Source organism: Diabrotica undecimpunctata, chromosome 6 (assembly GCF_040954645.1).
Source record: "Diabrotica undecimpunctata isolate CICGRU chromosome 6, icDiaUnde3, whole genome shotgun sequence".
Classification (NCBI taxonomy): domain Eukaryota; kingdom Metazoa; phylum Arthropoda; class Insecta; order Coleoptera; family Chrysomelidae; genus Diabrotica; species Diabrotica undecimpunctata.
In genome coordinates, this window is record NC_092808.1 from 83,047,958 (window position 1) to 83,062,072 (window position 14,115).

General features: G+C 33.3%; 1 protein-coding gene across 1 annotated transcript; it reads right to left on the reverse strand.

Annotated features, from left to right (window-relative positions):
• Window positions 1-340: 340 nt before the first annotated feature.
• On the reverse strand, window positions 341-5,411 carry LOC140443520 (uncharacterized). The gene is made up of 2 exons (XM_072534832.1): window positions 5,337-5,411; window positions 341-5,174 (listed from the first exon to the last, which is right to left on the reverse strand). The coding sequence occupies exon 2, from the start codon at window positions 4,821-4,823 to the stop codon at window positions 963-965; it is 3,861 nt and encodes a 1,286-aa protein (XP_072390933.1). The 5' UTR covers window positions 4,824-5,174; window positions 5,337-5,411; the 3' UTR covers window positions 341-962.
• Window positions 5,412-14,115: the final 8,704 nt, after the last annotated feature.

The following is a 14,115-nucleotide window of genomic DNA, read 5'->3' on the forward strand; positions in this document are numbered from 1 at the left end:
TAAACATTTCAACTTTCATCAAGAACAATTTTGGTGCTATAGACTCTTTACATGGACCAGTTGAAGCCTTCGCAGCATATTGCAATATTTGTCCAAACACTTTGTTAAGTTTAGCTTTAAAGGAATTTGTATATTATTATAAAATTAAAGTTGTAAATGATTTAACTGAATAAATAATATTAATATAAATATGTTGTCTTTTATTTGTAATCTAACATAAATAAAACCAAAAAATGTAAGATTACACAAATTTATTATTAAAACTTACATTATAAAATTAATACTATTTTTTATATTTACAAAAACTACAATTTACAAAAACTTTGCGATAAGTGATCTTTTCTTTTTTTTTGTGATCTTATGAGTAGCCATATACTAAAAGAAGATAATTATTTATGCAAAGAGCATGTACATTGAACGGTCCAGGTAGTAGCAAACAAGACATGATCAAATGAATTTTGACACCAATTATCTGCTACATCATACAAATATTTTATGGCATATTCATGATGTTCATCCCAACTAACAACCTGTTCATAGCCATAGCATTTATTTTTTAATTTCAGTACGTTTCGGAAACGTTCATAACAACCAAAACAAAAGTTTAAAGCAATATCATCTGCTACAAATGCAGAATAACGGACACAATACATATTAAATTCTCTTTCTTTATAATGTGATCCACAAAGATGAATTCTTTCTGCTTCACTTTCATGTTTTCTTTGTTCAAAATTCATTTGATCGCATATTTGTATTAGATGCAAATAATCAGATTCATATAATTTTCGAAAGCGATAAATACTATAATTATTACAAATTTCTAAAGTAAGACTCCACGGTAGAGGAGATATTTCAACAAAGTCAGTTATGTCCAAAATATTTTCACAAATAGTTTTTATAGATTGTGTGCGTAGTGTTGGTACCATCCTGCTGTTTTTTTTTTCTGCAACAACAAATACATGTTATTCAACAAGATAATGTCCCCACGGAAGCGTATTAAATGATTTTGGTATTAAGTACCGCTTATCGTCATAAGGACTTAGAGCCGTTTTGGATTGCTCGATGCTGAATACTGAGTGTTGGTACGACCGAATACATCTTTGGCTCGCGGTTTGAATTTTGAATTCTTTAAGACATTTTTCATAGTCTTCGTACGTAATTTTATTTCGAACGACGTTATATTTCACTCCTTTTGCTTTTTTCGTTATTCCCAAATTTCCTATGTCACATTCAATTCTCTCTTTGTTTAGTTGTTTTCTTTCTAGACGCTGTCTCTCTTTTTCCCTCTCCTCGTCAGTTATTTGCAGTTTAAATGTGTACATTTTTGATCGTAATCCAATAAAATGTGTAATTATTTTCCCATTTGCCTCGTCCTTCATTAATCCGGGGATTTTTTTATTTAACCTTTCTATTTCGTATGGGTTGTTTTCGGCATAGTCTGAGGTATCGAATTTACTTGGATGCGCCTTTAAAACCTCTCTATATGCATCTGAACATTGCAATTCATAAATAAAGCTATCTGTATCCATGTACAGCAATGAACAGTTTTTCTCTCCCATCGTTGGAAGCATAAAGTTGTAGTGAAAATCATACATACATAATTTGGATATATCGAGGATTGCTGCGCCTATATACAGGGGTTTATTAAAACATACCTCTGCTTTCTTTAGTTCAATGGCAACCAAATTTTCGCTAAAGATTGTACGACTATGAAACCGACTACTTGCAATCAGATTTCTGGCTCCGTACCTTCCATGCCATTTTTTACATAATTTTACAATACGATGACGTCTTATGTTCTCCATGGTCTTGCCGAACACAGCATTATTCATTAATTTGAACAAATTTTTCTCAAAACTGTTGGTGGCTGCCGCCCGTAAATTTGTATTTAACTCGATATACGGTCGCAGCCACGCAGATTGATTAAATTTTAAAACTTTATGTATTTTTGTTAAAATTAACCCGTTGGCTAATGCCTGTTTAAGATTTCTATAATGCATAATATATTTGGTTTTGTGATATAAAGTTGGTATTAACTTTGGCAATTTTGAACCGGGCGGAATGCGGTGTTCGGCAGCAAATGGAAAATCTTTATGTTTGTCGTGTAATTCGCGTGGATACTCCAAGTCAACTTGGAAAAAATAGCCCTCCTTTGCATCATCCTGTATTGACATAATATCTATATGGCCTTCGGGAAGATTACCAACACCAAATTTGGTTACGTCTTCGATCCACTTGAATCCTCCTATTGGTAAAGCTTCACTCATGGCCCAGCCATACAGATTATTTACATCTAAATAAAGGATGTACTTAGAGGGCCGTGTGGGATCATACGACGAAATGTATTTGTTGTTGGCCTCCGAATATCTGTTGCTACAAACAGATATCCCACCTCTTATGGCTTTTTCCATAAACAAGATCATATCCACATCTTTTAGCAATTCTAATTTACATTGTGTGTATCTCAACATACAATCCCAAGTGTATCCTGGCATAGTATAATACCATGCTGGATCTAATTTATATGTGTCTCGACATTTTTGTCGAAACTGCTCAAACACATCAGCCAACAGCAGAATATCTGTTTTCAAATACAAATCGCTATATTCTCCCAAATTTTTACAATTAAATTTCTGCCAAACATTTTGGGCATGAGCATACTTCTCTTCACTAATGTATTCATTATTTAACTTATTATAAAAATGGTTAATTGTGGGTAAAGAAGTTTCATCCAATGTTTCCAAACTATCAATATAATCGTAACAAAATACTCCTTTACAAGTTAACAAATTAAATGTATCATTATCTAATTGACTAAATTCTCGTTTTAAAATCTTCTTTTCTGATATATCTAAAAGAGATGCCAATTCATCGAGTGAAGCTCCCATAAATCTAAGTGAATCAATAAATCGTAATTTAATTTGATGTTCGTCAGATTGTAATGTAAATGAAATATATTTTTCTTTATTAATGGGAAGTAAGCTCAAGTGCCCATGCTTGCAAAGATCTATAATCATAAAATGCGAGTCGTAGCCACTAAAATTATGAAATACGATTGGGACGACAAACAATTTTTTAAAGTTCAAATTACATGCTTGGTGCGCAAATCCCCGTACTTGTCCCGTAAAATGATCGTGATCTACAACAATTGTATCTGTAGCCAAAAAGCGTTTGCCACAAATATGGCACAAAGTTGCCATATTTGTGTTGGGCTTTTCGACCATAGGTACAATTGTCTTTATTTTGGAATTTACAAATGTGGAAATTTCGGCCATTTCTTTTGCGAACCACTCCATGCAATTTTCACCTCTATAGCTATTAAAATAAGATAAACTATCATCGTAAGCACATTTCAAATAATAACCTGCACTAAAAGGTACATGTTTCTGATATTTTGCTGTTTTACTCACTGTGACATTGGAATCTGTAAAATTATGTAATTGGCATTCAAAATCAGCATAAACTATAAACGGAGTTGTTTGTTTGTATGTAAAATTGCGAAAAGCCACATGATCATATTTGGGAACAGTCATTCTGCATTTATTCACATCTGAACACATTTCTTCGTGCTCTGCTAGTTTGCTTTCACTGCTAAAATAGTTCAAACATCTATCACATATATATTTTTTATATGTGTCTTTGTTTAATTGCGATTTTACTAATTTTCCTAAATCTTTAATCCAACAATAATGAAGGCGTATTTCAGTCTGATCGTCATCTTCTGGAAGAACATCGTAATCGTTTAATTTTGGAAAATATTTATCTTGTACTAGCAGCAAATTAACATGCTTTTCCATCTTTTGCGGTGTCAGTCTGGCAGGTATTACTTCGTAAAATTGTTTGTCCTTAACTACATTTAATTCTAAGACAAAAACATTAACTGATATGGCGTTTAATTTTTCGAATTTTGAAATTTGGTTTAATGGCATTGGGCTTTCTAATTTATCCGTTTGCAAAACAGTAGAATAATGTGGATATTTCGAAACTCTTCCAGCATTTTTGTTAACAGGATACAGAGCGCTAACTATTGACCAATAAAAGCATGCCTGATCAACGTTATGCACATTAATGCACGCTCGTTTTTTCTGAATCTCTATTGGCAAGTCAATGAACGATGAACCGTTTCCCATTTCTACTTTATTAATATTGACTTCTAATGAGATTACTTTAGACAGAGCAGCACCCGAATCTTTTTCTGCAAATTCAGACAGCTTTGTAAAAATTTTATCCTTAACATTTTCACTAAACCAAAGATGTAAATCGGTCGATGTGTCTATAATAGCATTTTTAGTGTTAAAATATTTTAAATCTAAACTTTCGGTATCACTCGATTTTTTAATGAATTCGCCGCAAAATGTAGTATTGACTTTAAGAATTCTATTTGTTTTTAAAATAATTTTAATTTTTCTACTAAAAATAATATAACAATCATTTAGGAACTGTGTTAAGTCCTTATGCACTAAATTAACTATAACTCCAGTTTTAATTCGACTAGCAAAACACGAAATAACATTTTCCCATTTAACTCTATTGCGTAATTTTGAATTAAGCCCCAACCCAACGTACTTATTATTGAAATTTAAAATAATTTGTCTAAAATGCTTAAAATGTCCTATGTAAGTTTGCAATTTTCTAACTGTTCCTACGGATAGTCTATTGTTTTTAATTACTTTACTACATCTAAAAATTTGACTATTTAACCGTCTTGTCCAAACTTTACGATCTCTTTCAGTGAATTTATCGAAAATTATTTTACTAAGCTTTTTAATAATGTGCATCAAATCATCAGACTGTTTAATCACTTGTTTTATATGCATGGCCATGGCTACTCACACACAAAATAAGAAGAAAAAATCACTCACCTCTCTAATCTAATTTTCTACTATTCTAAATGATTGGGCTGGATGTTTTCCTGCTGCAACCGTTCCCTCGTATATTATTGAGTATTTCTGATTGGAAAAGTACTCCAAATATGGGCTGTAGACTTCTGTCACTCGCTCTGGTAGAAACGTGACGCTCTCTGCTAGCTCCAGCAAAACAGCTTGTCCAAATTTACTTTTCACTATCTTTGCCGATAGTATTTTCTGTGGCGTATTAAGTGGCAACTCGTTTAGTTTTATTGCCGGTTTTCTCTCTGCAATACACGAGGATGCATTTAATTTGGTTAGATCCATCTAAAATACAAGCAACCATTTTAAGAAAAATACTATGTGAAATCGAAATACACAAGAAACAAGAAAACAATTCTTATACAAATAGCAGTCGTGAACTGTTTTAAAGCATACACAATGATAAAAAGGACATAATAAATATATAAAAAGACAAACACCGCTTACCTTTATCAGATATCTGTAAGTCACTGCACACCGTATTGACTACTGCGAACTTGTTGTTGTTGTTGTATGTTTGCGATGCGAACTGTGACACCGTATGCGCTCCTCGGTCTTTTAAAGAACAGAGCAGCATATCACCCCACGCGAGCCCAAGTTGCGTCAACCTAATGCGCCTACGGTACCATCAACTGATTCGTTTCATTGATAAGCAACACCTTGTGTTCTAGAAATGCTCATATTTATATATTTATTTTTATTTCTTTAACTAATTTTTATGGTATACAATAAATAGATATTGCGGTAAGCGAATCGTTGTTATCAATTTAGAATTTTGTTAATGTGGTTGCTGTTATCATCATACAATTATACAAAATGTAGCAACTGCGGTTTTCTTTCCGGTGTACTTGTTTTTCCAATGATTAAAATAAAATTTGTTATCACACTTGTTTACGTGTTTTGAATTATGCGGTACCGCGTTATCACGAGGCTTCATCCTGTTTGCTAACAAATGCACTATTTTAACATATTATTATATTTTAAATATTTCAGTATATAATTCTGTTTTTGTGAATTTTGTATAAATAACTATAGTACCAATTTTTGGAAATTAGTATAAATCAAGATGCTGGTCTGTTTACATGTCTTATTGTTGCTCTCTGTATCTGTGTGTGCACAGAATAGCACTCTGGAGTATGCTAGTTCTTTTCTTAAACGTTTCGGATATCTAAATACATCAAATAATGCTCTTTCTAGTATAGATATGGTTCTAGTTGCCTTTCAGGAAAAATACAATCTCCCTGTGACTGGAACATTAAATAATGATACTATAAATATGATGATGAATAAGCCTCGATGTTCTGTTGGTGACAATAACTATGCCATTCGTTCGAAGTGGAATAAAACGACTTTACGCTGGTATTTCCCTCAGGCTATTAGTAATCCCGATTATATAAATCTTGCTGCAGAAGCTTTCGCTAGATGGGAGACAATATCTAATTTAAAGTTTAAACAAGTAATAATACCTTCTCCTAGGCCTGATATTACTATAACTGTGGTACCAGATACTCATAATTTTCGAGCAAGTTGTCAAGGAACCTCTAAATGTTCATTTAATTTCGATGGTCCTGGAAAAGTATTGGCTCACGCATACTTTCCAAGCGCACACGGAGAGTGTACCGAAATTCATCTTGATGTTAGTGAACGATGGTATGTAGGAAATGGCAGCGCTCCCAATGGTGAAGTCAATTTTTTGGCTGTCCTTATGCATGAAATTGGTCATTCTCTCGGACTAGCACACAGTACTATTGATTCGTCTATTATGTATCCTTGGTATCAACAAGATGTACCACCTTTTGGTGATGATGATAAAAAGGCAATGAGTAATCTATATGGACCAAAAACAACACCCTCTTACATACCAACAACAACACCAGTTACGCTAGCACAAACACCACTTTCGCACAACAAGAACCATATGTCGAAAACATCTACCATCAAACACAGGACCTCTTTGCCAACAACAACAACGACCACACCTGCAATACAAAACATATTATGTCTAATTCCGTATCCAGATTTCATGTTTCTAGCTACTTCTCCTCAGTTTCCAAATTATAGAATGTACGTTGGATATGGTCCGTATATATGGAAGTTTGATTTAAATGAAATGCGCCATCCAAAACATCCCGAATTAATTACCGATTATCTCCCTAAAGAGTTGAGGTCTACGCACGTTTCACATGTTTTTCAGAATTCCGAGGGACACTTAGTAACTATACGCAATAATCAGTATTACGCTGCCTCTTTCCCCAATTTAAAACTTCAAAAACGTTTTATGTTTCCTTCTATACCTGCGAGAACCAAAATAAATGCATTATTTCAAACAAACAGCGGTCAAACGTATTTATTATACAATGATGATTCTTATATTGAATTTAATGAAGCTGGAGATGTCTTAAACCGTGGACCCATGAATTATCTCTTACCCGGACTACCAGATACAATAACATCAGCATTCCGCTATACTGATGGGTTTATTTACTTTTTTCAGAACAACACCTATTATAAGTACAGCGAATACACACGTAAAGTTGTAGCAGCAGGAACGTTTAGCTGGGAACTTTTTGGGATACCCTGCCCCAACGACGGGCTATTAAAACAATTAAGAACTTTGTTAAACAAAATTGTAACTATATACGAATAAAAATGCTCCGTTTATGATGATGTTGTTTTTATTTAAATTCCATTACTCTGTATGTATGTTAAGCAACGTCCTGCGTTGAATGTCACATAACTGTCACGTTCTACGTCGAATGTCACGTCCTGCGTCGAATATCACGTGGCATTTCACGTTCTACGTCAAATGTCACGTCCTGTCTCGAATGTCACGTTCTATGTCGGATGTCACGTTCTATTAGGCACTGTATGGACAAGAAGAAGAAGAAGAATGTTCATACTGATCGTTGACATGGCTTCTGTGTGTCACCTACGCTTTCATTTGACACCTCATACGTCAAAATCATGCCAATAGCAACAAAGATACATTCTAGCGCCCATTTGGCAATGCTGCCATCTTTGTTTTTTGTGTCCCCGTCTCCTCCCCGTTCCAACGAGCCCTCGTACGCCCCGATCGGACCAATAGAACCAAAGATATGACGTAATGACCTTTTGGCATGCTCCGATGCGCACGGCACATACTGCGTTCAACCCCATTTTTCATCCCCTTTCCAACGAGCCCTCGTACGTCATCCTATGTTAAGCCGTTTGGAACTTACGACCGGGGGTTGCGATTTTAGGGGATGCGAATTAGGGGATGAGCCCAGACACAGGTAGCATATCTACTTCGGTACTCTACTACTCTACAGTAGATTGTCGATACTTTTGTTTTAAAAACATCATTTTAACCCTTTAAATTATCATACAATTTTAGTTTAAGCCAGCAGGTACTTTGAAATGGTATACTTTGGGCTTTGGGGTAGATAAGAAATAAAAGACGTTAAGTCATTACAAACTAATAACTATGTATTGAAAACAAAAATCCAACATTAAATTTTCAAAACAATATAAAATAAACATAAATTCGTGTGTTAAAAACAGCATAAGATGCATTATGCATTAAAAACAGAACATTCAACATAATTAAATTTTTAAACAAAATAGGATAGGATATAAAAAATAGTAACATTTTGGTAGCTAATAACTAGTTAGTATAACCACTAGCTTTTAGTAAAACTAAATTTTCAAAAGTATGATCAGACAAGGCATGACGTCGGGGTGAATTAATAAAAGTTGCAAAAGAAAACATTCTTTCAACAGCTGCAGAGGAAGGTAATGGCGTATTGAACTTTTTAAATAATTGTTCTATAATATTATATTTTTTTAACATTTGTATGTTGGTTTCAGAATCGGCCAAATATTGTAATAGTTGCAGCTCAGCTTGTCGTTTATAATCTAAATCAGTATAGCCAGTGTTTTCGTTTTGCGTTTGAAGATCGGAGTATTCGTAGTTAATATCAAATTCAAAGAAGTCGTTTTGCATTTTGTTACTTTTCATTACAGTAGTAATGTTATTTGTACTTACATCAAATTGTTTTAATTGTTCCTCATTTTCCTTAATAATTTTTATAGCTTCTGTAATTACCAAATCCTTAATTTCACTAAGGTCATTTTCGATATTCCTGATTCCTCGAAATGCAGTAAGCTAACGTGTTTTAAATAAAGGATTAATAACTGCAGCAATTATTGCAGATTGGTTAGTCAACTTAAGAAGTTTTTCAAATCTGGAGTTTAAAGATATTGTCAGAGCGTTCAAAATAGGTTCCACATATTTAAACTTATTGGTTTTAAGCTTTCCAATTTTAACAAACAAGCTTACGATTGATGGTGGAAGGAAACCGTAGTACATATTTTGTTCGCCTTGAAAAATGTCAAGTGCCAAAGCAAACGGTTTTAGTATTTGGCATAATTCTGCTAAATAATTTAGATCGGTATCTCTGAGCCGATCTTGTTTTGCAAAATTTAATTTTTCGTATAGAGATTCCAGTTTTTCTTTAGACTTAAGAATCTGGTTCAGAGCATCGAACATGGAATTCCAACGAGTCACACCCAACTAGATAAACGGATAATGCTGCGGGCCGGCGGGCGGGATGCAAAGAACAATACACATCGTCTCTCCCGCTACGACCGGCGCGACAGGTCGAAGCTTGTCGGATCATAAAAAGTATCTATTTCTCAGGTCCTGAGTAAGTATCTAAGATACTTTTTTGTATCTAAGATACTTTTTTGTATCTAAGATACTTTTAGTATCTAAAGATACTTTTAAAGATAAAAGATACTAGATACTTTTAAGAAGTATCTAAAGTAAAAGTAACTTTTAAATGAACCAAAAAGTATCTTAAACAAAAGTATCTAAGATACTTTTTTTATCTTTTTACTAAAGATACTTTCAGCTCTGCTCTCCTTCACTAACATGACATTATCCGCAAAGAACATTGAACAGGGAGCCCCCTATCTTAAATGTTCTGTCAGTATATCCATAACAAGATTAAAAGGGTAGGGATTTAGTGAAAAACCTTAAGCGAACCAGCCGCCACTGGAAAATTTCCGGACAATCCGACACTTTGGTATACGCTCCCGTATACATATCTTTTACGGACCTTACATATTTCACAGGAAAACATTTCTCTCTCATACATCTTCATATATTTTGTCTGGGAACTGTGTCGTACGCCATTTCATGATCTATAAAATGTACTTCTATTTTCTTCAGTCTATATTTATCTATCAAATGTCTCAAAGAAAATACGTTATCCTGGTATAAAACCTTCCTGGCATAAACCCAAATTGTTCTTTTCCTATCGATTTATCCCTCCTTAACCTTTACTCTACACTTGTCTCCCAAATTTTCGTTGCGTGCAACATTAACTTTACCCCTTGTTACAGACCTAAACGTCTTCTTTTTTTTTACAGTGATATCATCACGCTCTCTCTCCATGCATTGGGCATCCGTTCTTCTTCATATACCCTACTCATAATTAGCCAAAACACATCAACCCCTTTGTTTCCTAGAGCGTTCCAAACCTGCACAGTTATTCCATCAAGTTCTACTTTTTTATTATTTTTTCTTTATAGCTTGCCCTATACGAGCTCGTATCTCGACCTAGTAATCAATATCGTTTGTTATCCAACAACTAAGATACTGGAATCTTTGTACAGGTATGTCTGCATATCTGTGATTTGCGGAAGTCTCTAGTTTTGATATATGTTTCCTGTTTATTTATTCTAATACTTAGTGGACTTGCGGTTTCTCTCACATAGAAATTGTTGTATTCACCGGGTATTTTATAGATGCAGTTTGTATAAGATCTTTCAGGGAGCTTATGCTTAGGATTAAGAATAGCTTCACCCCTTGGATCTTTTGCATCTTGGATAGCTCGTAGACTCTCTTCTAGATGGTTAGTTGAAGGTAACTGAAGGTAACATGTGAGCACATATTCATGAATGTTTGGACTAGGGTCTTATACTTACAATCCGTGTTAAGTTGTTGTAGATATTTATTAAGAGAAAGATTGGGCGACCGGTTTACAAGTTATACAGCATCATCATACCCTCAAGAAACTAAAGGCTGAAATAGACGATATATGTAAGACAATGTGTAAGACGAATTTCATACCCTTCCTATTCAAAATAAAGGCCTTAAGCTACTTTATTTGAATCTATGGCAATCAAAAAAAATTAAAAATACAGACCTAATTCTGAATGACCAACTTGAGACAAACAGTTCTCCCCTCCTCGACCCATTCAGTTAAAGAATATAAAGTGTAAACACATACCAAAAATATATCACTTGAGAAAGGCACTTTGCCGAAACATCTGTAGTGGTAAGAATTTAAAATAAATTTGGTGGAAGTTTTGAAAACGAAAGTTTTGAGTGTTTTATTGTTATATTTAATAGACTAATAAGTATTATGAATTCCGTGGACCTACCACAGGAGAAATAATTTAATTTTAAATGAGCTAAAGATCAGCAAACGGTTTTCCAGCAAAATCCAACTCCAACAATTAAAATACTTTGTACATGTTATGAGATCAGACACAGAAAACATGGAAAGAGTTATTATCCAAGGAAAGGTAGAAGGTCGAAAAGCAGGAGGAAGATTCTCAACACGATAGATTGATCAAATTACCGGAATATGCAAAAGAAATATATGCATGAGTTAAAAGAAATGAGAGCACTTTCGAGAAGTAAATAACACACGACATCGTGATGACCACTACACTTCATCCAGGGAGTCTTTACTGAAGAAAGAAAATTAAATAAAACAAAAATACCTTTATATAAAAACACGTAAGATCATATTTTTCTGCATAACTAGAAAAATATGGTTAAACACGATCTAAAAACAAGAAAATATTAAAATCTACAATAGTAAATCTTTCCAAACAATATTTTATTAACGAGCTTAACAAAAAGATTTTAAATGTTATATCAACAATGGTTTGAATTTTATGCTCAGAATTATCTAACTAATTTATTTAACATAACGAAAAAGTAAAAAATAAAAAACAATGACTATGACTAATAAAAAGATATACAATGAAATCTCTCTTATCGAAATAATTTTACCCGAAATAGCGCTTAACATAATCAACTGCGAAAAGCTAAATACATATTTTTTTATTTTTTGGCAAAAAAATTAAGATATGTTACAACAAAAAATAGTGAGAATTAAAACCAAATAAGATAAAAGAATTCGTAAAAGAAAAACTACAAATATCCAATAATAAAGAAATTACACATACATAATAATATGAACATTATCATATACGTAACAGAACAAAAACTATTCAAGATGGAAGACAAACAAAGTTTCAAATCAGCACTGATAATAGACATTAGCATGGTTTATATTTAACTTTAGGTACCTAACATTATTGACTAAGCTTGTTATAAGCAGTAAATGACAAGATTATTATACCGACGAGATACTATACAAAGACTTCAAAGACTATAAATGATGAGATCCAAAATTCAACTTTAAATTCATTCGGGTATTTGTTTGAAACTGTGTTAAACGACTTATGAGTGGAATCGTATTAACACGAATATACCCAAAAATCAAGAGTGACATTTAATTCAGCTCGGTAATTTCGAAAAAATTAGCATATCAGGATGTTGCCAAAGTTAGTGTAAGTTGACATCAATAAAGTGAATTTGGTTTTAATAACCTCTTTATCATTACTGTGGATCTCAACTTTGCATTAACTTGTGAGGACACAACTAGTGCTTGCATAAAACACTGCTGATTCAGATGAATATTGTAATGAAATGTAAATGCATTCCACAAGCCGTTCATCCTAGTCAAAATTCGTAGTGAATTCAGTTTCTCGTACTTCCAACGAAGTAAATAACAAAACAGAATGACGGTATTAGATTTTTGTTTTGATACAGTGCAGCAACAACCGTTGATACGTATTTAGACCTCCTTAAGTCTCTTCAGAACTGTATAGTCACTGCTCTGAACCAAAACAAAAATCTTCCCCGTCCTAGACAATAGTTATTAAAATAACTATATACGGACGTAACTACGCCATCTAAAAACAAAAAGAGAAATCAAACGATTTCTACTTAGCGAAACCGAATTCAAATCTTAACCACTGTGTTTCCTAAAATTTGCGAAACAAACAGCTGAATGAATTACTCGGCAAGGGAATCTAAAATTGCATTCCACTGGGGAAGATTTTTGTTTTGGTTCAGAGCAGTGACTATACCGTTCTGAAGAGACTTAAGGAGGTCGAAATACGTATCAACGGTTGTTGCTGCACTGTATCAAAACAAAAATCTAATACCGTTATTCTGTTTTGTTATTTACTTCGTTGGAAGTACGAGAAACTGAATTCACTACGAATTTTGACTAGGATGAACGGCTTGTGGAATGCAATTTTAGATTCCCTTGCCGAGTAATTCATCCAGCTGTTTGTTTCGCAAATTTTAGGAAACACAGTGGTTAAGATTTGAATTCGGTTTCGCTAAGTAGAAATCGTTTGATTTCTCTTTTTGTTTTTAGATGGCGTAGTTACGTCCGTATATAGTTATTTTAATAACTATTGTCTAGGACGGGGAAGATTTTTGTTTTGGTTCAGAGCAGTGACTATACCGTTCTGAAGAGACTTAAGGAGGTCGAAATACGTATCAACGGTTGTTGCTGCACTGTATCAAAACAAAAATCTAATACCGTCATTTTGACATATTTTTTTATTTTTTGGCAAAAAAATTAAGATATGTTACAACAAAAAATAGTGAGAATTAAAACCAAATAAGATAAAAGTATTCGTAAAAGAAAAACTGAAAATATCCAATAATAAAGAAATTACACAAATCGATTGAAGAAGTTATATTGTTCATACATAATAATATGAACATTATCATATAAGTAACAGAACAAAAACTATTCAAGATGGAAGACAAACAAAGTTCCAAATCAGCACTGATAATAGAAATTAGCATGGTTTATATTTTACTTTATGTACCTAACATTATTGACTAAGCTTGTTATAAGCAGTAAATGACAAGATTATTATACCGACGAGACACTATACAAAAACTTCAAAGACTATAAATGATGAGATCCAAAATTCAACTTTAAATTCATTCGGGTATTTGTTTGAAACTGTGTTAAACGGCTTATGAGTGGAATCGTATGAACACGAATATACCCAAAAAGCAAGAGTGACATTTAATTCAGCTCGGTAATTTCGACAAAATTAGCATATCAGGATGTTG